Source organism: Ostrinia nubilalis, chromosome 3 (genome assembly GCF_963855985.1).
Source record: "Ostrinia nubilalis chromosome 3, ilOstNubi1.1, whole genome shotgun sequence".
NCBI classification, from domain to species: Eukaryota; Metazoa; Arthropoda; class Insecta; order Lepidoptera; family Crambidae; genus Ostrinia; species Ostrinia nubilalis.
This window is the reverse complement of record NC_087090.1, coordinates 11054408-11080725: the sequence shown is the minus strand read 5'-3', so window position 1 is coordinate 11080725 and position 26318 is coordinate 11054408. Positions and strand designations below refer to the sequence as shown.

Here is a 26318-nt window from a genome sequence, read left to right as displayed (position 1 = left end):
TGTAAATTAAATGTTTTTGATTTAGTTTTTTATATAATGTATTTTCTTCTTTTATTTTCTTTTTACAGAATACTATTTACTAGACACGAAACTTGATGAACTAAATACGGCTTTGGATTTCTTAGAAAAAAGAACGGATGACATTCATGAAAAATTGAAAGAACTTTTACAATCTAATAGAAGTATTAGAGAAGAATTAAGAAACGAAAATTTGAAGTCCATTGAAAAGTAATAATGGCAACTGATTATTTGGGTTACTACTGAAATGTACGGTATTATCGATTTAAAAAAATATGTGATTGTATGTATTATCGATATTATTTTCATTTATCATTGTAGCAATGTGATACACTTACCTGATTATTTACTTTTATGAAAATTGTTGTTTAATAAATAATTCTAGCCTCTATTCTAAATATTGCACTTATTATTAAGTCCCTACCTACTCAGTGCCTTTTTCCCGTGATGCGGATTTCGGCACGCGTGCGGTTATGTTCCGTCCGCTTGCGTGTAAAATCACGCTACTGGCTGCATGCAGGACAGAGATTTTGTATTGTATGCCCACAGCCAATCCACTTTTCCGCGTGCGTGTAGCCCGCGTAATAGGAAAAACTCATACTAAATAAATACGCACGCGGCCGAAATCCGCATCACAGGAAAAGGGGCACTTACTTAATCCATCTATAATTTCTTACAACGTTCGCATGCCCCGTCAATAGGGTATTTCCAGTTACCATCAATGGACCATGCCATGAGCCCCTTACAAATTAATTAAGTGTATGTATTACCAGTACTTATTATTATTCTGTGGTATTACGGTAAATGTGATAAATTGAAAATTATTAATAATCGCCGGATATTATGAATTTAATAATGTAATGGCTGTGACATACGGACGGACAGACGGACGGACAGACAGACAGACATGACGAATCTATAAGGGTTCCGTTTTTTGCCATTTGGCTACGGAACCCTAAAAAGGTAGCCCTTAACCTTAACCCTTTACCGCATCGTTTCTCATACATACCGCACCTTTGCACCGCAACCGAGCCGTAAACGCAACTGTATAGGTATGAAAATAAAACACATATCATTATAGTAATTTATTTATGTATTTATTTTGTGACAATGAAACTTAGGTGAGATTGTGCTTTCATAATAGCGCGCTGTGTTATTGTTTACTTAGTTAAAACTAAAAAAAAATCTGGAAAGTTGCCGTTGGAAGAAACGAGGAACAGAAAATGAACAATTCACTTGTTAAATCACGACGTCGCGGTTTCGTCGTAAAAGCTTAGTTATTCATGACACGGATCACCTAGCAGCATAAAAAAAATACATTAATTATGTTTCAATCTATTTCTATAGTTTAATGTATATTGGTAACTAGTTTTCAGAATATTAAAATTTTAAGAATATCGCATTCTATGTTAAAAAAATATTTAGGCAAATAATTTCAAATCATTATTGTATAGGACATCGCTTTCCAATGTTTTTTCTGATACTCCATACAAGTCACTGTGTTGACTGCTTCCCAGGTTACTGAAAATGAAGCCAAGAGTGGATTAAACATTAATAATAACAAAAAAAAATCCTATCAAATTCTTGCTCCATCAACATGCTCTATAATAGTAATGCTACAGTTTTATTTCGGGCAAATTAACTTCAAACCCACGACCGAATAAAAAAAATATTAAAAAAAATAAAGTAAGTGGAAAAAAAGTAAACAAACTAACCTTGTTAGTGAGAATCGGCTGAGGTGATTCTACATTTTTTTTTAAAATATATCTCCGTGTATTTGCAAAAAAAATCCTATCAAATTCTTGCTCCATCAACATGCTCTATAATAGTAATGCTACAGTTTTATTTCGGGCAAATTAACTTCAAACCCACGACCGAATAAAAAAAATATTTAAAAAAATAAAGTAAGTGGAAAAAAAGTAAACAAACTAACCTTGTTAGTGAGAATCGGCTGAGGTGATTCTACATTTTTTTAAAAAATATATCTCCGTGTATTTGCAATGTACCCATTGCAAAAAAATAGGTATAGTTGTCTAACACTGAACCAACTGAACCGTCCCAGATATGATATTGACAGAAGGGCGCTACTATCAATACTGGGTTATAGTTCCGATTTTTGCCACATTGGTCAATTTTATAATTATGGCATTTATAGGAGAGCGCTATTATCAATTCTGGGTTATTAATTAGTTCGGATTTTTGCAACTTGATGTTTCAAAATCGTTTGACTATACTAAAAGATGCCCGCAACTTTTATTTATTGTTATCCCTAATAAAAAAAATAATAAAAAAATAAACAAAGTTCAAAACCATTCATCACATCGAAATCCAATGTTTATAAATTAATATTTTTTGTACGTTTTGTAGGCTAGAAGACAAAATTTCAATTATTTGTCCGAAAAAAGACAGATAATTAGAAAATATTAATCATATTTTTTATTTTCTTTCATAATTAAATAATAACAGTGCTACATCGAGTTGAAAAGGCGCGTTACGTCACACTTGAGTAGATTTTTTACTCAAGAGTGACGTGAGACGACATTTCAACTCAATATAATATAGCCTGACCAGGAACATAAAAACCCGCGCCATGTTGCGGAAAACTAAAGGTACTAATTTCTTTTAATGGCAACAGTAACTACTGAAAACTTCATTGACATGTCACCTCGCATGTCATTAATTAAACTGTCTATTGCTGTCAAAGTGTAAACAAACTTTATTTTAAATGTGTGCAATTATTGATTTTGTGAATTAAATTGCTAAAAACTTTTTATAGTCGTGAAAGAAAAGTGGTTCACAATGTGTTACAAGTATTTATCGAAGAGAAATACCTACTAAGGGTTCGGACAATATATTCATTGAATAATGTTTCCGACAAAGGTTGTCAAATTGACTGACATGTTTATCGTATAGTACAGTCCACTATGAAAATTATCTGTGGTTTGTTTCAACTACCTATTTTAAAGCTTTTTGTCACTTTGTAAGTGTTGAATTTTATGGAATTGGGAAAGAAGTACCGAGTTTGAAGCGTTCATGAGCAGACATTGTAGTTGAATATTCAAGTTCTGAATTTGATTATTGTGAATAATAAAATAAATCCTACTAGCTCGATTGATGGTTTCATTTAATTTATTTAAACTGGTACGACTAGCACGAAAAACTTTCGAGTTCGAATCGTTTACGTTTTCGACAAATTTCGATACTCAACCTTCAAATTAAACGATAACGTGACAATTTTGATTCTCAAAATAAGTTTCGTGCTACTATTTCTCATACTAAGTTCACTTTACGACACGTTCACAAGGGCGCTGTTGTAGTTTTCGTACTAAATCTTTTGATGGCGATTAGAATACGCAAACAATTCGAACTCGAAAGTTTTTCGTGCTAGCCGTACAGGTTAACTATAATATAATCCTTTTCGTTAATTTGTGAAAATATCAAATTAGCCCGTAATCCAGAATCCTGATACATAAAGTTAGCCTATTAATTTAACACAGGTACGTCGGTACTCAGTGTGGCACTAAAGCCTGGTCCGTGAGCACGTAGAATTTGTATGGTCCTGGTCGGGCTATAATACTGTAATTATTCGATTATGAAAAAAATTCAAAAATATGAGTCTAAAATTTTTTTTATTGTCTGACTGGCGGACTAAATAGAATTTCGATTTCATTACCCAGTCATCATCCCTATTACTGTATTTCATTTTAGTTTACCTGTTATTCATACGATCCATGTCAACTTCTCCTGAGAAACTGTCCGAATCTTCGTTGAGCGAAGTTTGGGAATCTAAAATAAAATTAAAGATTATCAGAAAAATTAGAAATGCAAAATGCCCACTTATTTTGCTCCTAAAAATGTATTACAACTTACAACAGGAACCTAACAGTATGGTAATAATTTGAGTTGATTGAATACTCAATCGATTTCTTAGTACACACATAATATTAATTAATTTCGATGAAGCGTTAACATTCAAATAAATATGTACCTGAGGTAGTAAGTCGATGCGTAGTGAGGTATTCTGCGGAGAGGTAGGGAGGCAGGTCGTCCGCGGCGTCCCCCGCGCCGCCCTCGGCGCCCAGTGTCTCCACCACTGACAACCACTGCCCGTTGTGGCACCGGAACCGTTCAACCTTTCACAAAATATTACACGTTATAGAAATCACATCCACGAAGACGCGCCCCACCACTCCCCGGTCGAGGGAAGCGCGGGGTGCGGGGAGCCTGATCCGACCAATCCGAGCGTTATCATTGTAGTGTGCGCGCGCACTCACGGACAACTATCCAATTGTAACGCTGTCAATGCCAACAATGACGCTCGGATTGGTCGGATCAAACTCCCCGCACCCAAAAAGTGGTGGGGCGCATCCTCATGGATGGAACGATCTATACTTCTTCTATAGTGTTACCTTAATTCTAGCTGCCCAGTCATTTTGCATCTGAGATATGATATCCAAGCATGAGTCACACATTTTCCTAATTTCAACATTTTTATCTTGCATGAGATCGATGAGGTAAGCTGGAGCTTCTGTAAAATAAAAATATGTTAATAAATTTACTACTAACTAAAAATACTAACAAAAGCCGAATCGTGAAGGTGTCGGACTGGCCGACTCACACGCAACTTGATATTATGAGGAACGCGTTTAGACTATTGTGGTGAACCCACTCGTAACACAAGCATGAAGCATCGGCAATTATCATGAGGGGTTAACGACATTTATTTATTTGTTATTAAATACAAAAAGCAAGCTTGAACTAACTAACTATTAGTATAGTTCGTTTCAACCACGAAGACACGCGGGGTTGAGGGAAGCGGGAGGTGCGGGGAGTTTGATCCGACCAATCCGAGCGTCATTGTTGGCATTGGCAGCGTTGCAATGAGGGCTATCGTTTTTATACTTAACAGTTGGCACCCCTGGCGATTGACAGGACCTTACTCTACAGTGGCGCCATCTTGATGTGTGCAAATGCGATAGTCCTCCTACCACTTTAGCACTCACCAGTTGGTGCCACTGTCTTCGCTACTAGCAAGTGACAGGACCTTACTCTACAGTGGCGCCAACTGGTGAGCGCTAAAACGATAGCCCTCATTGGATAGTTGTCTGTCCGTGAGTGCGCGCGCAAACTACAATGATGACGCTCGGATTGGTCGGATCATGCTCCCAGCACCCCGCGCTTCCCTCGACCCCGCGCCTCTTCGTGGATGAAACGAACTATAATGAGGGTTTTCGCGTATGAAAAATCCGCCAGATGGCAATACGTAGACGCGAGGTCCAAATGCTGCACGATTGGTTATTTTTGACATGACATTGACAGATATGTCAAAATCCACCAATCACGCAACAGTCAGACCCCACATCCACGTCCCGCTATTTAGTGGATCTTTCATACGCGAAAACCCTCATAGTGTAATAACAAATAACTTAATATTAAAAAAAAAAGTTGACCGGTGCGCGTGACGAGGTATTCCGCGGTGCGCGGGTGCGCCAGCATCTGGCGGAAGGCGTAGACGGTCTGCAGCACGTGCTCGTCGTCGGCCTGGCGCAGGCGCAGCAGCGCCACCAGCGCCTCGCCGCCGCCCGCGCGCACCAGCGCCGCCGCCGCGCGCTCCTCCGCGCCCAGCGCGCCCGCGCACACCACGCCCTCCAGCACCAGCTCCGGGTCGCACGTGCTCTCTGCGCAGGACACCCGAAGGAATATAAGCCCCCCGTCGAACACTTCTCGTCCACTTTGCGTTGCTAATTGCTCATAAGATAGGCCCCCTTAATTTAATTTATTGTCCGTGGTGCATAATCTCTTCTTGAAGGTTTTAAACCTTTGTTTGTCACCTGTCATCCGCTTTGCAATGGAGGGAAGTCGAACCTTAATTTCGAACTCCTCCTATGTTCTTCTGATTAATTTCGTTGCGGGTCCAATGACAGTTTAACTTTCCCCCGGGACAAACTTGACCTTCATCGGTTGGGTTTTTGTGGCGGTCAAGCTGTAGATCCTGGCTACACAGGAGTTGCAGTGGTGGGAACGAGAGGTGGGAATAGTCCCGTTCTCGTCCACTTGCGACGACAGTGTGACATCTATATACTAATATTATAAATGCGAAAGTAACTCTGTCTGTCTGTCTGTCTCTCTTTCACGCCTAAACCACTGAACCGATTTGATGAAATTCGGCATAGAGATAGTTTGAGTCCCGGGAAAGGACATAGGATAGTTTTTATCCCGGTTTTTGAAACAGGGACGCGCGCGATAAAGTTTTTCTGTGACAGACAAAATTTCACGCGGGCGAAGCCGCAGGCGGAAAGCTAGTCTCTTATATGTATGTATTATAGTTATAGTTGTTGCAATTCATGAAGGCAAATAAGCTTTACATGTGTGGTGGCTCGCTAGTCGCTACTGTTTGTCTTTCAAAAGTTTTGATAGACTACAATATCGTTATGTGCATGTACACGTACACACACAAGTAAAGCTCACTCGCCTCCGTGAGTTGCAAGAACTATAGAGATGTCACACTCTTGTCGCAAGAGGACGTCTGACTACACAAGACTATTTATGAGCGCTGGCAATCGTCGACTGTTACCTACTCAATAAAATTATCCCAATGAGGGTTTTCGCGATTGAAAAATCCGCCAGATGGCAATACGTAGACGCAAGGTCCAAATGCTGCGTGATTGGTGGATTTTGACATATCTGTCAGTCAATGTCAAGTCAAAAATAACCAATCATGCAGCATTTGGACCTCGCGTCTACGTATTGCCATCTGGCGGAATTTTCAATCGCGAAAACCCTCATTACGTGGTTAAAACGGGCACTGGGCAGGAAATCAAAAAGACTTTCACAAATCAAAAATTATCACAACGTGCGAGATAGAAGAATATACGGATTCATCGATCTCATTTAACTAGGAGTAGACTTCACGAATCGCGAACTGCTAATAAGTTGAACAATATTTTCGTTTTACCCTAAAACGTAGGATAGCCTGATATGTCGTAAACTTACCTATTTTAAAAAGTACACGATTACATATCAAATTAATATTAATTAGTTAACATAAGTACTTGCCTGGATCTAAAATTTTCATAATGCAAGGAATCAAGTTGTATCTCTCCACAACGGCATAAACGTCGATGTTATTGTTCGAATTCAGAATATTGCTCAAAGTCCCAATGCATTCAATTATAAACTCCTCGGCAGCGTCACCGCTAGTGACGGCCCCGGCTATGTCACCAACAAATTCCTGAAATCGTGAGTAATTTCACAAAGTGATAAACGTTTGTAGCTGATTTAGAGAATCAAGTATCAGCGGCAGGGCCTTAAAATAGGGCCTTGTGGCCTTTTTGAACTATCATAGTTGGCTTTTGTACAATTATGGGTTCCCACATCTAATGACCTGTATTATTACACACTGGACAGGCTACTGTCTCCATACTAATTACAGCTAATTTTGTGTGGCAATTTGAAGCGCCACTACGATTGTCCCGAGAACTAATTTTGACGTACTTTGTATGGAGGAAGCATAGGACTAAGCGAGAAATTTAATTTTAGTTCCATGGACAATCGTATCTGCGTAGAGTATGGCCTACAGCGCCAAAATGGCGAAACTGAAATAGGCGGCACAACAATATTATAACAGCAGCCAGTCAAGTGTGTATTAATAACAGGTCAGTGCCCACATCATTTATAAATTCGCAACTCACCACAAAGAGGAGTTTATTCTGGGCATGGTGCGACAAGTTGCGCACGAGCTTCATGAGCATGGTGTTGCGGTGGCGGAAGGCGCGCGCGAGCAGCTCGCGCAGGCGGCCCTCGGCGGCCATCTGCTGCGCGGCGCGCTCGCACCACGCCAGGTTCACGCACAAGGCTAGTAGAACGTCCGTTACTCCTGGCCCCGAGCCCGGGCTGCTCTCGCTATTCACGTTTAGCAGCAGCATGTCGGTGAGCTGGAAACGAGGTACTCATAACGAAGGATAACATTCATGCGCGTACATAGCGGAGGGGCGTATGGTCTGGTACCCCTCCCAGGATGTTGGGCAACTGGTTTGAAGATGATAGTTGATAGTACCAACTCATGAGCTATGATACGAATTTAATAAGACATGGCATATCAGGGGCCAGGCCCTCCCTGAAAAAGAACCCTATACATATAGAGAAGCACGTCCGTCACGCCCGGCCCCGAGTACGGGCTGCTCTCGCTGTTCACGTTTAGCAGCAGCATGTCCGTTAGCTGGAAACGAGGGTGCCAAAATAGGGTCTATTACGAAAAATGACCAAAAGCAAGTCCGTCACGCCCGGGCTGGAAGCCGGGTTGCTGTCCTGTTCACGTTCAGAAGCGCCTTTTTTTAGAAACATGACCAAATAACCCTTATTTAATAACTCATTAGAAAAATATGTAAATTATTGGAAATACACATTTTACAAAGGATTAATAATGATAAGTATGTACTTACAAGTTTTACACAATCTGACTGGGTGAACATAAGCTTCACTCTGTCATCCATGCTCAGATGATACAAAATTTTCATTGCTAAATTGATGTGCTTGTCGTCACCTGTAAATAAAAAAAAGGTGTGATATGATTTCAGTGGAGTATGAAATATATCAATTTCATGGATGTTGAAAAATAAATGCAGTGGGTGGCTTACTTGTGAACTGAATGAATTTCGGCAGCAAACCTATCTTAATCATTTTATTGCGCAATTTCGTGTCAAATGTTAGATTAAACAACAGTTTTAAAGAAACATTGACTAAGTCTGCATTGGGAGAATCTAACAAAGGTGCCAGTTTTTCTATTATTCCTCTTGAAGCCATACTATTTTTGTTTTCCACAAAAATAGACAATTTCTGTAGGAATGACACAATTAAAATAAGTAAATCAATATTTGAATGTCTCTCCATTGCTCCAATCAATAGACCAACTATATCTTTCTTGTGCATTTTTTCTTCCACTTTTACATTATCTGCAATATTAAGCAGCATATAAAAGGCTACTCTTAGCAATTGTTCTTGTCTCTTAGATAGGGTCTTTAGTTTTCGTTTCATTTGTTCTTCATCATTTTTAGAAAGACATTCATCTGAAGCATTGCATAGGTCTTCATGGTAACTAGAAACAAGAGCTCTAGATTTTTGCATATTAACATCAGCCACAGCCCATGTGCCTGACTTAGGCCTCCTTTTTGGTTCAGGAATCCTACTCTTGGGTAATTCACTCTGCAAAAAAGACTTCAGATTATAAATCTAGAAACTGAATACAAAAGTTATTTAGTCTGAAAAGAGTGAGGAAAATATTTATTGCATTACCCTCTTACTATTATGGATTAATTAGGATAGGATAGCAGTGTTTTGATTAATTAATTGAATTACTTACTTTATCAGGAGTTAACAATGGTTTTTTCCCTTCTACCTTTTCTTTCCACTGGTCATACCTTTTCAGTTCATAATCTATAACATCCATACAAAGTGATCCAATTTTATACTGTATAATTACAGGATGAAATTCATTATAAGTTGAAAAACAGAAAAAAGTGTACACTATGTTGGTACTTAGTTCAATACTTCTTTTCCATTCCTCTCTTAAAACTCTTGATAGAGCACTCAGCAAAGCTTCTGGAAATAAAATTGTAGCATATTAAGAAAAGGCTGTTTAGGAGTACTATGTAGAGACAAACTATAAAATGAGAGACTGACCGTTTCTTGACAATTCAATTAAATTATCTGGATTTCGTGCCAACTGAAGAATCAGAGCTGATCCCTTAATTTTTTCTGGAATATCATCATAGAGCAACTCCACATAATCATCAATGCAGTTCAGTACTGCTACTGGTACACTTTCCACAGGACTCATGATAAACCTAAATAATAAACTAAGTTTAGTTTTTGTTAATTATAAATTAGCATTGCTTAGAAAGTGAAATCTTGTTATATTGGTGTTTGTTTGTAATAAGAAATTATGTGAAAGTCTTATGATGTATGATATATTACAAATGAATGAAAATTATGATGGATATTATTACAGACTGTGGCATATGGTTCAAATTATTCTTACTATTATTCATTATTACAACGTAATGGATGTGTTGTAAGACTACCAGTTGGCATTGAGACAAACAAATTAAAGACAAAATGGTAATGTGTGTGCTTGTGGGTGTATTTACGTCTTGCAAGTGAGGAAATACTTACCCCGTTTAAGTCCGAAGACTACGTATATTTTTTTCATACAACGGAAAACAAGATGCAGTATGTAGCTTGAGTAATTATGACTAACTTATAAATGACGATATATGTATGTATTGTGTATTAATGTTTTTGAAAATGATGTACGAAAATCGAAGATTGAAAAAGTCGAAAATCAATAACATGAATGAAACGTCTGACAAACAGTCAAATAACGCTATCTGTCAGATAGACAGCTGATAAAAGTGACACAAGCAAGCAGGTCAGAGATTATTTAAGAAAAGATGTAGCTAGCACAAACCTATAGAATACCGATAATAAAATAATAAAGGCAATAAAGCATAGAATTTAGCCAGCCGTAACCATAACCAGCATAGCTAGCAATAGAAGATTATAAAAAAATGCATATCTTTAATATAATAATCTATTGATTATTGAACCTTTAACTGATAAGTATTATTTTAAAATAGTGTGCTTCAAATTTGCACTATTGAAGCCATTAGACAGAATAATAATAATAATACTAAATACTCCTATTCATAGAATTCAAGATAAACTTAAAATAATTTCTTCTCTACGTTTCCCCAACTTTCTCTCCTGATTCGTGGACTTTACAGAAAAACGACACGATTATAATACGATGAAAATTAATCCATATAACTTTTATAAATGTCTTTCTCATTATTACATTATCAATGGTTGTGAGGGAGGAGGAAGAAAAGTCAATGTCAAATTGTCAGAAGGAAAGCCATGTTTGTTTGCAACATCTGTGGTCATTGGTGATTAATTTCAGAATTATTGTTTTATTTACGCTAAAGTTTCGCGTTTTTTGTAATTTAATGGTGTAGCAGTGAAGTTATTTACACAATTAATCAAAGTTTTACCTAACGATGTCAAGTGAGTAAGATCTACAAAGTAAATATTGCAATCGACTCATTCTAATGATTTCTGAGTACATAATTCTTGTCTTTTCCTTCCAGCAAGATAAGGCTTTGCGATAATGAGATAAATTTAAAAGAGCCTTGCAGATTGAATTGTATTAAATTGGTAACAATGTTATGAAATAATATCGATTTCTAATAAATAACACTTACCTACCAAAACACTTGTTTACTTGCTTGTATGGCACTTTTTTTTATAGTAATCTAATGCACCTTTTTATCTAATTAGTGCATAGTTTTTTTTAATTAAATTCTTGTGCTATCGAGACTGATACTCCCTTTTATCAACGTTGTATGCATGACATGAGGTAGGTTTACTTCAAAAACAGGATAAAGATAACAGTTTCTGTTCACTGTAAAAGAAGGATAAATATTGTATGTTTTTTAATTTGTAGCCTTTGTTCCTTCTCTTAAAATAAAATACTTTTCTAGAATAAAATTTATGATTAGCCTATTTCATTATTTTTTTAAGCAATAGCGCTTCTTTAAACTTTGGTATTTTGATCATGATGTACAGTAATCTATTACATCTTCAACTTAGATCTCCCCATTATCTACATTTTCAGCTAATTCGATAATAATATTATCATTCCTTGAAAACTACAAACCATTTGTGCCATTACTGTCCTACAATAATGCAGTAGTAAAAATAGGTACCTATTGTTAGAAATTAGACTTTCTGTACATTTCCATTCCCCATACTCATACTTTTGGTTGGAAATTATGTTAAAAAGATGACTAATAGTGTTTTATTTATTTATATTTTTGATTATCTAGATTTCTTTTAGATGGCCTTTGTTGATACTTCCTCTAGATATGCAACTATAGATTAGTTAATTTTAATTTCAAATAAAATTGTTTCAGGTCTCTTCACTTCAAATATATAGCAGATTTTGGAATTGAGTGTTAATATGAAGTATTAGTTATCACAATGACTGAAAGTATAGCAACTCTCACAGCTCCAATATCTCTGTCCACATATCACCAGCTTAGCTTAACAGGTACATTTTACTGGATACAAACTTAATTAAATATATTGTATCTTTTGACATCATTAGTCTGCTTATTCCAGGGTTTAGATTTGTAATTTTTATTTATGAAATGCGACCTTCACAATACACTTATAATATTCTTGATTTTAGTTGAAACAGCAAGCATACGGAATTCAGGACTATTCAAGCCAAATCCTTATTTGCAAGTAACTGTTGATGACAAGCTATCAAGAAAAACTGAAGTTATAAAGAATACTTTACATCCAAAATGGAACGAAAATTTCACAATATTGGTCACACCATTGTCACAGTTGTTGTTCAAACTTGCAGACCATCATAGCTTTAGAAAAGACAATATCCTAGGTGAAAAAAGGATAAATCTTTTAAAAGTTCTGCAATTCTTTAACGGAAAATGCGAAAATATAGAGTTGACTTTAGGTGAGTTTATGAATTTTCACACTATTTCCTGTGTTACTTCAGCAATTGCCAATTATTTAATATGTTCTTATAATACTTTTTTTTAGATATGATGAAAACCCCATCCCAAGACAATGCTTCCAGTGCAAATTCTGAAACTAAAACAGCTGAGCTTATCATACTTTTGGATGGCCTAAGAATTGACCCAGCTATTTTACACCAGTCACATGAAGTTCTTGGAGAAGCAAGTTCTTCAAGAAATCCATTAAACGAAGGAATTCGAGCTCGCATCAGACTACGAAACAATCCAGAAACACTAAGATCGATGTTACGATCACAAACATTGAGGGTAGCTATAGAATTTAATCCTATAAACATGTTATGTATTCAATACTTTGTTTATAATCATTCAACTAGTATACACCATTATCTGATGAAAAAACATTACAACAGCATAGCCTTTTTAAACATCAGTATCATTCTGCCACATATAAGATTAATTGACGCGGATCTCAAAATGTAGCATAATAATAAAACATCTAGCAAAAAAAGTGCGCGTATAAATCTAGGTCATGCTGTGTGTTTCGATGTTTGCATTATTCTTCATGTGTGGCGTGAACACATTTCGATAATAGCAAATTTAGGGTGAGATAATTTCCTAAAACTAAACTTTTTTTTTTCGGATTGACAATGCTGATAGCAACAATAGGTGAGCGCAGATGGCTCTCAACCTCAAGCCTTAAGTATAATAAGGTTTATTTTCTTTCAGCCACCCCCGGGCCCACCGCCTATAAGCAACGGGTCTGTTCTCGCGGGCGCCGAGAGCGCCGCGGGGACGGGCGCGGCCGGGCCCTCCAGCCAGCCCGCGCTGCCCGCGCCCGACCACCCGCCGCCGCCCGCGCCCGCGCCCGCCGCCACCGAGGAGCCCCTGCCTCCTGGCTGGGAGATGAGATACGACGTCTACGGCAGGAGGTAAAGGAGAAAATTGAGCAAGATACATTGTCTACTAACTTATCAGCTTACATTTTAATATTACGCTAGCTGTAGCGAGGAAACGAGGAAAGTTGGATCTCGGTTTCGTGACTTAGATAAACACTGTTAACAATTTAATCATCATAAATCTTCAGAAGTCACATAAACATTTATTTCGTTGCCTATTTGGTCTGTCTGTAGCTTAGATCAAAAACTAATACTTGAGTGTCCGCGATTTATCATACCGACGAACTCAAAAACAAGCCGTAAGAGCGCTTGTAGACGTCCGTTTTTTTCACCGGATAACGGACTTTGTTTGCTGTCAATTTTCTCGCCGGACCCATGTCCGATGCATGTGCACACGTTCATTATAAACCATACGCCACTGCTAAATCCGGTGAAAAACACGGTCCGTTATCCGGTGAAAAAAACGGACGTCTACAAGCGCTCTAAGGCCGTTTGTTGACATCCGTTTTTTTACTGGACGACCGACCGTCACAAAACGGATATCTTTTGTTTGCTGTCAATTTTCTCGCCGGACCTATGTCCGATGCATCTGCACACGTTCATTATACACCATATACCACCGTTAATTCAGGCGAAAAAATCGGGCCGTAGTCCGGTAAAAAAAAACGGTTGTTTACAAGTGGCCTAAAAGTTAAAATCGAACGACAACAGATACTACGTGGACCACAACACGCGGTCGACGTCGTGGGAGCGGCCGCAGCCGCTGCCGCCGGGCTGGGAGGTGCGGCGCGACGCGCGCGGCCGCGTGTACTACGTCGACCACAACACGCGCACCACCACCTGGCAGCGGCCCGACACCGAGCGCCTGGCGCGCTTCCAGCACTGGCGCGGCGAGCGCCGCCACGTCGTCGCGCAGGGCAACCAGCGCTTCCTGTACCCGCCGCCGCAGCCGCCGCACCAGCCCGACGCTGACAGCGACGCCGCCGCCGCCGGTATGTCACGAGACTAGTTAGTACCACGCGACCACAACACGCGCACCACCACGTGGCAGCGGCCCGACACCGAGCGCCTGGCGCGCTTCCAGCACTGGCGCGGCGAGCGCCGCCACGTCGTCGCGCAGGGCAACCAGCGCTTCCTGTACCCGCCGCCGCAGCCGCCGCACCAGCCCGACGCTGACAGCGACGCCGCCGCCGCCGGTATGTCACGAGACTAGTTAGTACCACGCGACCACAACACGCGCACCACCACCTGGCAGCGGCCCGACACCGAGCGCCTGGCGCGCTTCCAGCACTGGCGCGGCGAGCGCCGCCACGTCGTCGCGCAGGGCAACCAGCGCTTCCTGTACCCGCCGCCGCAGCCGCCGCACCAGCCCGACGCTGACAGCGACGCCGCCGCCGCCGGTATGTCACGAGACTAGTTAGTACCACGCGACCACAACACGCGCACCACCACGTGGCAGCGGCCCGACACCGAGCGCCTGGCGCGCTTCCAGCACTGGCGCGGCGAGCGCCGCCACGTCGTCGCGCAGGGCAACCAGCGCTTCCTGTACCCGCCGCCGCAGCCGCCGCACCAGCCCGACGCTGACAGCGACGCCGCCGCCGCCGGTATGTCACGAGACTAGTTAGTACCACGCGACCACAACACGCGCACCACCACCTGGCAGCGGCCCGACACCGAGCGCCTGGCGCGCTTCCAGCACTGGCGCGGCGAGCGCCGCCACGTCGTCGCGCAGGGCAACCAGCGCTTCCTGTACCCGCCGCCGCAGCCGCCGCACCAGCCCGACGCTGACAGCGACGCTGCCGCCGTCGGTATGACACGGGACTGTTCCCACTCCTGGTCCTCGATTGCGCTAATTTATTACGCCTCCAATTCATTCGCGTTTCAGCTGATTATCGTTCGTGTTCCAGTCGCGTTGCAGTTGAAAATCATTAACGCAATCGGGGCCCTGTGTAGCCAGGATCTACAGCTTAACCTCCAATAAAACCCAACCAGTGAAGGTCAAGTTTGTTCCGGGAGAAAGTTAACTGTCAATGTCAGTATTTTTGTGAATGTTATGGGCTTACACTTTTTTCAATACATTCTAAGATGTAATTTATTTAGTCTTACAATATTCAACAAGACGATTCAAATCTGCCTGAAGACTAAGACAGTCATCTGAGTTATAATGTTTTAGATTATCTGCATATAACAGAAACTCGCAATTTTTAAAGCACTGATGTCATTTATAAATATTATAAACAGCAGCGGCCCAAGAATGGAGCCCTGCGGAACGCCAGACGTAACCACACTGCTACTAGAAATGTATATAACTCCTGACAACCAAAACCATTTAACGTTTTTTTCGGAGCAACTTTCAACACTGTCGTGTCAGATTTTATGAGCCAACAGCTAAAGAGCGATTTCGCATCGCACTATGATGTCTATGATTGATCCGAATGCGAAAACGCTCCGGATAGTCGTAGAAAAATCTGTGTGGTATTTCATGTGGAGACGATGATAATGATGTTAGTGAGTAAACTAAACATTTTGAAACGAGACTTGTAAATGGGACGAAGATGCAATGTATTGGAGCGAATTAAGAAAGCTTGTATTTAAGATTGAACAATGATTGAATGAGGATACCAAAATAGCAAGAAATTATTATTATTCATAATATAATTCATAACAATATTTTAGTTAAGTTATCTATCACAGAGAAAGTATTTTATTTGATAAAACTCATTATCGATATAATGATAATTCCTGATAAGCATAGATAAGTTATATGACGTTTTTATAGTATGTTTTTTTATCATGCATTTCAGTATGTCGAAATGAGTTATAAAAAACTTTTGCTAATTTAGGTTGAATTAGTTCGTCGTCTATGTAAATATGAAATGGCTTAGTTAGGTTCAATTTTTAATACCGCAAATAAGTCCGCCTTTGATAAGAGGGATAAACAAGTAAAAAGGCAACACCTTGGAATGATAATGATAAAATACAGAAAGTTATTTAATTCCTAGCAAACTTGAGCTGTGTCGGAGAGGATAAAATATATCTTGTATATTTTATTATCATTTTAGCAACACAAAAACAATTTATAGCTTTGCATTACAAATATTATATAGGTACAGGCGTATTCTTTAAAATCTTGAAGTACCCGGTACCGGTTCCCGTGAATAGCATTCCGCGTCTAAAGTGAAGGTTTCCCATAGGTCCAGGAGACAGTAGAGTAGCACTTACCCATCAGCGCGTAAAAAAGAGCCTTGTAGACTTGCGGAGAGATTTCCACGTCTAAGCTTAATCTTTCCACAGATCCAGACGACAGCAGAGTAGTACCTATCTCCAGCAGGTAAAAAATAGACGTACTGGTGGACTCGTGAAGAGAATTTCGCGTCCAAACTTAGTTTTGTTTTTACAGGTCCAGGTGACAGTAGTGTAGCACCCAGCGCGTAAAAAAAGACGTGCGAACCCATAAAGCGAATTCCTTAATCTTAATCTTCCCCACAGGTCCAGGAGGCAGCAGCGTTGCCCCTATCCCCAGAGCGTAAAATAAAGGCGAGCGAACCCGTAAAGCGAATTCCGTGTCTAAACTTAATCTTTCCCACATGTCCAGGTGACTAGAGTAGCACCTACCCCCAGCGCGTAAAAATGGACGTGCTGGTGGACCCGTGAAGAGCGTTCCGCGTAACTTAATCTTTTCAGGTCCAGGTGACCGCAGCGGTGCTGACGGCAGCAGCGTGGCCCCTATCCCCAGCGCGTAAAAAAGACGGGCGAACCCGTGAAGAGAATTCCTTGTCTAAACTTAATCTTCCCCACAGGTCCAGGCGGCAGCAGCGTTGCGCCTATTCCAAGCGCCGCCTCCGGTGTAGGCGCGAGTGCTAGCAGCAGCGCGGCGGGCGCGGCGCCGGCGGGCGGCGTGGGCTCGGCGGTGGCGGCCGACGACCCGCTGGGCGCGCTGCCGGCCGGCTGGGAGCGCCGCGTGCAGCCCGACGGCCGCGTCTACTTCGTCAACCACAAGAACCGCACCACGCAGTGGGAGGACCCGAGGACGCAGGTATGGCACATCTATTCATAGTGGAATAGCAGCCGCATCTTAGTACATTTAGTTAGGTCTTATGCCCTTTTTCACCATCATTCCCTCAGTTTTAAGTGACCCCTATGAAAACAAAATTCCTGATAAGTTCTACAATAGGGGTTACTTAAAAATTAGGAATTGATGGTGAACACGGGCATTAGTTAAACGCGTTGACGCGTCCCCTATAAGAATCGGGTCAAGCGGGCCCCGCAGTGGGAGGATCCCAGGACGCAGGTATGAAAGATACACCAATTCACAATAGAATGTATGAGCGCCGCCGCGTGCAGGTTTTTTTTTGCACCTTGCAACCACAAGAACCGCACCACGCAGTGGGAGGACCCGAGGACGCAGGTATGAAAGATTCACCAATTCACAATGGAAGATACATCAATTCACAATGGAATGAATGAGCGCCGCGTGCAAGTTTACTGCCGCCCCTACTTCGTCAACCACAAGAACCGCACCACGCAGTGGGAGGACCCCAGGACGCAGGTATGGCACATCGATTCATAGTGGAATGTATGATCGCCGCAGTGGCGTAACTATACCATCCGAGGCCCGTGGCATTGAAATCCCATAATGACAAGGGGGGGTTGGTATCTTAGCACGTATGAATGAGACGAATGAGTACCTTCTATCAACTTCGAATCGCTAACCCAAACAATTTAATGTGTGCATTATACTTAAATGTATTTTTTTTTAGCTCGGGCTCGTGGTATTTTGCCAGCCCGGCCACCCTGTAGTTACGCCACTGGATCGCCGCGTGCAGGTTTACAGCCGCATCTTAGTAGATTTACGGCCGCGTCTTAGTTAATATTAAAACGCGTGGACGCATCCCCCACAAGAACTCAACACTCCGCTCCGCTTTAGTGGAAACCGGGCCTAAGACACACCATGTAACTAACGTCCGTATTCACAGACATTACTATGAGGTCTCACAGTGCGCGTGGACGCACAGGCTGACATATGAACCAATCACAAAGCTCTATTCAACGCTGTGCGTTCGATTTGCTTCTTCACTTAAGCAACCATCGTTTGTGAATACGAGCGTAAGTCCCATAGAAATCATAGCCAATTTTCATTTAATGCAGTACAAAAGTAATACTTTTATTAACTGGAGTATTTTATGGCCTTTATCGTGTAGCCTTAATTAGCGTCTTTATTACCTAATGGCCATGAGCTTAATCTACTTTCGAGTGGAAGGTGAAAAATCAATAATGCCTTTCTCAGGGTGGGGGTTGGTTGAACTTGACTTTGGAAGTCTACTTAATTACTTGACTAAGTGTAAAAGAAATAAGAAAGGTCAGGGTCAACTAGCCGAATGAGGGTTGATTGTGAGGGTCAATGTAAGCAGAACACTGCTCACTTCATACCACTTCTCTACTCGGGCTGCTTTGTTAAGTTTGTTTCTAAAACTACTGGCGTCGCTTAAATGGCATAAAATTCTGGATAACCCCTATCAGGCCCCTCTTTCCCACTGGGCACTTTGGGCACATGCCCAGGGCCCCGCTCAAAATACCTTTTCTCCAGATGATAAGGGCCCCCCTTGATCCTTAAGTGCCCAGGGCCCCTAGTAGGTTAAAGACGGCCCTGACCCCTATTGACCGAGCAAGGTTGCTGAGCATGACGTGTCTTAAAGATGGATAAATTTTATGCTGTTTTATTTTTAGCAACATTAAGACAAAGTGACACTATGACGTCACTGGTTAGCGTACTCAATCTACTAACGTTCTTTTATCAAAAAATCTTCTTCAGTCTTGAGATGTAGCCTCTGACTATCGCGGGGAGTATAGGCCAAATCTTACATTTGCTTTGGTAAATTAGAGATGGCCGTGTTCCTGCTATAGAGACTACACGGCACGGCCCCGATTGCGCTAATTCCATTCCATCATCTCCAATCTACACTCCAGTCATGTACCATTTACATTCCAGTGATGTGCAATTCGGTACAGTCCTATCAACTTAAGCTGAGAATTGCATTTGTGTGAGTGATCGCCAAAAGTACAGTTAGTAAAACATATACAAATAAAATTAATGTTTTATTAAAAGGAACTCCATAAAACACTAGCTACCAATTGGGCCGATGTAACGACACTTGACACATCCTTTTAAATAAATAAATAAATAAAAACAGGTCCTCGCTCAGCATTTATGCCAATTGCCAAGGCACGAAGTACCGCGACGCTGATATTCTGCGAGCACCGTTTATAGAGAGGGCGTCCAACCAGCCTTACAAAATACAACAAAAAGACAAACAAATTTATAAAATTACAAAATAAAAACAGACTAAAAACTTTTCGTTCACACCTTTAAAATACGTATTCAATTAGCATAAAATTTGTTTCTATCTGCTACCAGTACCGGGGGTGAAGTGAAGTATGTGAGCGGCAGGGAAGTGACGCGTGGCGGACGCGCCGCGCCTCAGGCCGATTGCTATAAACTAGTATAAACCGGTTTAAACCATGCGCGGGACGCGCCGCGCCTCAAGCCGATTGCCACTCTACACTATTCGGTGTGCACTCACACAAATGCAATTCTCAGCTTAAGTTGTGAGGACTGTATCGTGGTAAAGTTCACGCGCAAACAAAAACGTAACAACTGATTTATGCACTTTTCATTAAGTTATTTTTTAAACTAAAATTACTAAAACGTATCTGTAAAGTATCTTTTTGTCAGTTTTTACTCAAAGGCGTGACTTGCGCTCCGTTTACGTTAAAGATTCGTTTGAACTAGATGTCAAAACCGCGATACGAATTCGTCAAAACAGCTGATGTTCGTTCTTCGTCCAGTTGCGTTGCAGTTGAAAATTTTTAGCGCAATCGGGGCCCTGATAATGATGATGCCCCCTAGACTACCTATTTATCTTGACTGTGTCATTGTCGCTGCAGGGCCAAGAAGTGAGCGCGCCGGAGGAGGCGCTGCCTCCAGGCTGGGAGATCCGCTTCACGGAGGAGGGCACGCGCTACTTCGTGGACCACAACACGCGCACCACCACCTTCCAAGACCCGCGGCCCGGCGCGCCCAAGGGCCCGCAGGTAACACTAGACCCTTTTAAAGGTTCGGCCAAACCAACGCCTACGTGCGCGATGGCGATCAGACTTAAACGCATTGATCACCATCGCGCACGCAGGCTTTAATCGCTTGTTCCGAACGAGTCACACCCAAACGAGTGACACTGTTACTCGTTGGGAAAAGAAATCCCATCCAGTCACACTGTTACTCGTTCGGACGTTTGTTTACCTACCGTCCCTACTGTTGACAACAGTAGGTGTACACCGCACTCTTGCTTATGCCAATTTATGATTAGTCGTTTGAATCCTTTATAAAAGTCGTTCTTATTTCATTTCATTCACATGAAAAAACAAAGGGAAAACCCAAACCTGTTCTGGAAATTCTTAAATTACTCACATTTAAGAATCAGCAGAACTGAATAATAGTAGGAAAGACCGAGGTGTTTTGAAATAGAGATGAGTTGAAACAACACCGATTTTTCAGAACTTAAAGGTGCCTTGAGTTAGAGACGCCCAACTAAGCAGCCAGCGGGTAGCAAGAAGCAGGCGAATTGTGACAATACCAGCTCAGTAACGGTTTTAAGTTCTGAGAAATCAGTTCAGTTCAGAATCAACTAAACTTCTGTTTCAAAACAGTGGCTATACTTATGTGCTTAATTAATACCTTCTATTTCATTCCATAGGGTGCGTATGGAGTACCGCGCGCATACGAGAGATCATTCCGGTGGAAGCTCAGTCAATTCAGATACCTTTGCCAGAGCAACGCTCTGCCAAGCCATATCAAAATTACACTTTCAAGGCAAACGCTTTTCGAAGACTCCTACCACCAAGTAAGTTTTGATCTTTCTTTTTATAAAATTTATTATTTGTATTATCGTTTGTCAATTTATTTATCTATTTTAATTGTTACTTTTGGGAAACTTTTAATCACATTATTATTATGATCAGAGCCACACCCAAATCAAGTTGGTACATAAAAGTTTTGTTTAAAAATACTTTATTACTTTTTCAGATCATGAGGTTACCAGCCTACGAGTTACGTAGACGACTGTATATAATATTTCGTGGAGAAGAAGGATTAGATTATGGCGGTGTCAGTCGAGAATGGTTTTTCTTGCTTTCGCATGAAGTTTTAAACCCCATGTACTGTTTATTCGAGTACGCCAACAAGAACAACTACAGTCTACAGATCAACCCAGCTAGCTACGTGAATCCTGACCATTTGCTGTATTTCAAATTTATAGGAAGGTTTATCGCAATGGCGTTATATCACGGAAGATTCATATACTCTGGTTTCACGATGCCATTTTACAAAAGAATGTTAAATAAAAAGTTAACAATGAAAGATATAGAATCAATCGATCCAGAGTTTTACAATTCACTAGTATGGATAAAAGACAATAATATTGACGAATGTGGCCTTGAGATGTGGTTTAGCGTTGATTTCGAAGTTCTGGGGCAGGTTATTCACCATGAACTGAAACCAGCAGGAGACAAGGAACGCGTTACTGAAGTAAGTAGTTGCACAATGATTTTTCAATGTAATCTCTATTTTTCTGCAAGTTGAGAAACTTATTTTGCTATACATACACATTATTTTGAAATACTGACTGATATGTATTTCTTGGTTTTCAGGCAAATAAAGAACAATATCTTCAACTCGTGACGCAATGGAGAATGACACGAGGTATAGAAGAACAAACGTCTGCTTTTCTAGATGGATTTAATGAGGTAACATCACTTTTCTCAATTGTAAATTACCTTGTACTTTAATAAACATTTATAATTTGTGTTACCTACTAAAGCCCGGTCTCCGAGCACGAAGAATTTTGTCCAATGACCCCAAGCTACCCATCCTTATCGCTCGCGCGTAATTATATTGCTGTCGCAGTGAGTGTGCGAGCGCGACAGCAACATAAGGATGGGTAGCTTGGGGTCATTGGACGAAATTCTACGTGCTCAGCGACCAGACTATAGTTCATATAAGATTTTATACTTTCGCGTTAATGTAGTTGTTCAAATACTCGCTGTTGAAGACGTGTACTGCGTTGCACATCACTTATGGAACGACCTTCGCTGTAACTCCGCCTTGATGCGACACTCACCATTTAAAATGTGTAAAAGAATATTTTGACACTTCGTGACGCGCCACGCAGCGCTCAATTGTGGCTCATCCTTAACCCTTATCCAAGTATGACTAATTAGACCCCAAATCAAATCGAGCTTTATGCAATGAAGATGCGGTTTTCAACCAATTTTACGTTTTACTTCAGGTGGTGCCGCTGGAGTGGCTGAAGTACTTCGACGAGCGCGAGCTGGAGCTGATGCTGTGCGGCATGCAGGAGGTGGACGTGGACGACTGGCAGCGCAACACCATCTACCGCCACTACACGCGGACCAGCAAGCAAGTCGTCTGGTTCTGGCAGGTACAGACATCGGAAAACACCAATAGGATATGCATCGATTTTAAAAGTTAATAAATTATGTATAAATAAACACTTTAGTTAAATCATACTAAAAATCTAGAAATCGAACTGGAAACAAAAAAGTTACAAGTGTTTAAACTTTGTATGGAAATAGCTGAGCGTGACGTCAAATGTCACCCGCCTATAGTAGCTTGTATGGGACTCTGTGTGCGTGTCTGTCTAAAATGCCCATGACGTCATGAGATCTCTAATGTCTATATCTTAGGTATCTTTTGATTTTTTTAATGCCAATTAAGGCTACTGAAATGTAAGAAATATGATGCCGCTTTTTGGCTTATGAGGGCAGTATTGTAGTGTGCGTGTGCACTTATGGATAATTTAGCGTGCACCGATAACACTTAAGACATTAGCGGAAGAATGGTTGGGCGCATCTTCGTGGATGAAACGATCTAAGTATAGACATTGTCAATTCAGCAACTGAAACGCCATGTCTATTGGTATTTTGTAGTTCGTACGGCAGATGGACAACGAGAAGCGAGCGAGGCTACTGCAGTTCGTCACGGGCACGTGCCGCGTGCCCGTGGGAGGCTTCGCCGAATTGATGGGGTCCAATGGACCACAAAGATTCTGCATTGAAAAGGTAAACTGAGTATTTCTCAAAAAAAATGTACGTAACGAAACGGTAGTAACGAAATAGTAAGGCCATAAGGCTTGTTATACATTGGCGAAATATTGTGAATGCTCTTCATTTATTCAATTCGAAATATTTGTAAGTATGCACCCAAATACGGGGTAATATTAAGGGGTTAGAAATAAAATAAGGGAGTAATCATTCATACTATTTTAATAAAATTATTTCTGTTCCATCATGTTTATCCATTTTGAGTCGTTCTCTGTAAGCTTTTTGCCTTTCGGCATTGGTTTTTGGCGGCATTCCTAAAAAAACAAAAGAAGTAATCACATAAAAACGTAATCTAAATGATTTGATAATTTTTTGCTGGTGGCACTTCTGTAAAGCAGATAGTATCCAATCCTTTTATTATTAACGCTCTATATTTTTTGAAATAAATTAAGTAGTGAATATTACTATGCATAGTCAGGTAATAACAGTATACACTCAGCATTATGTTGTACTTTTTCGTAACGTAACGAAATTCGTAAAAAACGTAACGAAATATTAGACAAAATGAGATCAGAAACAAGTATTTTTTTGATAAAATTTGTTACAGCAAATATAAAAGCTTACTAAATGTTCGTACCACACGTATTACAAAAAATGGTTAAATGAATACTTACCGTTCTATATAAAATCGCTGATTTTACTGCCTGTTACGAAAAAGTAATCCCACAAACCACACACGTTTTCACTAATTTTCGCGATAGATGTTATGGCGGAGACGTCAGGCCAACAGCCATTCAGAGTGCAGCTATTGTTGTCCGTGTAAAATAAATACGGAATTGTTCAGAAACCATGGGAAAGTAGAAATAAATCGTAACTAAAGAGTAAATAACGAAATAGTAAATGAGAGCGACTCATTTTGTTTTTTTGCTTTAAATTGCCAATTCATTATGACACCCCATAGAAAATCAATTTGATACAGAAACTGCGATTACTGTAGAACGATAATACAAAGAAATTTACAATAATTTAGTTACGTATCGCATTTTATGAAACAAAAATACATGAAAAAGCTAGGGTGGCAAACAGGTTTTTGTATGAAAGGTAAAAAAGGACTATTTTTAAAATATCTAAATATTTGGTAATAAGTAGGATTATAGCTATAATTCTTCGTTATCTTAAAGATTAATATTCATCCTTCAAAATTGTGTGTGTGTTTTTTTTGTGTGATGATTTATAAATATAAAACTTTTGAACTGTTTCAAAGCACACTTTTTTTTTTCAAAATGTACATTTTTTTTGAGAAATACTCAACTACTTTTTACATTTAATTTTAACTGTACCACATTTTTTTGAGATAGTAATTTTTCCCCCTTGTTAATTAAACAAATGTTCATATTCTCATAGACAGTTTAAATCAGCATAAGAAATGACACGAAAGTAAATACACGTTTATTAAAATATTACCGACCTGAAAACCGATATAGTATATTATATCGATATGAAAGGTGTTATATTGATAGTAGATGTAAAATAACACTGCTAACCTACTATGTACTAGTTTACGGTCCCTTATCAATAATGTATCAACCTATTACTAATAATCAAGTTATAATAATAATATGATTTATTTAACCCATTTACTTTGAGACACATAATAACACATTGCCACGTTGGTACATAAATAAATTGTTTACCAGACTCGTGACCTCTTGGGGGTTAGATATCGTCGTTGGTAATGGCAGAAATAAATGTTTATTCAGCAAGAACAGAACTGCTCATATTGAAAAATAAAAAACGGAATCTTTGCTTGCCACACTTGCATGTTTGCAAGTCGCTCTGTTGTAATTGCAAATAAAATTCACTCTTAAATTTTACTATCACAAGGTTAAAATTCCTTAAGGTGAGTATAGACCAGACCAGAGCATTTACTTGTATCAGAACAACGAACCACTCTATGAAATGTTCTAGTGTCTTCCTTTCACAAACCAAACGTCGAATTAAAAACGTCGAGTCAAAGAACAATTTATATCGCATTGTCAATTCGCTGTGTACGAAGGACCTATTTTACTAGATTTTTGTTATCTATGAATTTGCAAAAATAACGCTACATCAGGATTTATGTATATTTGGCATGTTGTTTTTATTTACAGGTGGGCAAAGATACTTGGCTGCCTCGATCACATACCTGTTTCAACAGGCTTGATTTACCGCCTTATAAGAGTTATGAACAACTATGCGAAAAACTTAATTATGCTATCGAAGAAACCGAAGGCTTTGGACAAGAATAAAAAATGTCTATGAAATAACTATATTAGTAAAATATGGGTTTCCTACGTTATATCGAAAGTCGTTGCATCGAATGTCATAACATTGAAAACGCTACATCGAACGATGAAACGACTTTTGATAAAACATAGAGAACCCAATGTAAATTATTAGCACATTAAATTGCACCATTTGAGTAACAGCGGGTTATTCACCAATAGAATTGGTGCTGTCACGAAAAGACCAACCAAATACTGTATGAATATTTTGTTTAAACTATAATTATTATGTAGATATGTTTAGTATACTGTCAGTTATATAAGAAAATATTTTGTTTGAACTATATTTAACAAAGTTCGTCTATAAAGTTCAATAAAATAAATAAATTATCTTGATTGTTTTATTTCTTGCTATTTTTGGGACACTTTTGGCCGTGATTTTGTACATGCTGTTGCATCTGTTTGTT

General features: G+C 40.1%; 2 protein-coding genes across 4 annotated transcripts; one reads left to right on the top strand and one right to left on the bottom strand.

Annotated features, from left to right (window-relative positions):
- Positions 1-1093: 1093 nt before the first annotated feature.
- Positions 1094-11427, bottom strand: LOC135087931 (kinesin-associated protein 3). Of its 3 annotated transcripts, XM_063982790.1 has the most exons (12): positions 10189-10394; positions 9697-9860; positions 9377-9615; positions 8655-9219; positions 8460-8560; positions 7710-7952; positions 7071-7249; positions 5469-5692; positions 4428-4546; positions 4007-4151; positions 3732-3804; positions 1094-1539 (listed from the first exon to the last, which is right to left on the bottom strand). In XM_063982790.1, the coding sequence occupies exons 2-12, from the start codon at positions 9851-9853 to the stop codon at positions 1440-1442; spliced, it is 2145 nt and encodes a 714-aa protein (XP_063838860.1). In that variant the 5' UTR covers positions 9854-9860; positions 10189-10394; the 3' UTR covers positions 1094-1439. The 3 variants fall into 3 exon arrangements, with proteins under 3 accessions (XP_063838860.1, XP_063838859.1, XP_063838858.1); XM_063982789.1 differs by lacking the exons at positions 5469-5692; positions 10189-10394 and adding an exon at positions 11277-11427 and having other exon boundaries at positions 7075-7249; XM_063982788.1 differs by lacking the exon at positions 5469-5692 and having other exon boundaries at positions 7075-7249.
- On the top strand, positions 10910-26242 carry LOC135087941 (E3 ubiquitin-protein ligase Su(dx)). The gene is made up of 14 exons (XM_063982802.1): positions 10910-11079; positions 11988-12124; positions 12266-12553; positions 12640-12881; positions 13302-13504; positions 14183-14430; positions 17293-17507; positions 20417-20563; positions 21223-21369; positions 21552-22052; positions 22175-22270; positions 22813-22965; positions 23474-23605; positions 25738-26242. The coding sequence occupies exons 2-14, from the start codon at positions 12055-12057 to the stop codon at positions 25873-25875; spliced, it is 2580 nt and encodes an 859-aa protein (XP_063838872.1). The 5' UTR covers positions 10910-11079; positions 11988-12054; the 3' UTR covers positions 25876-26242.
- The last annotated feature ends 76 nt before the right edge of the window (positions 26243-26318 follow it).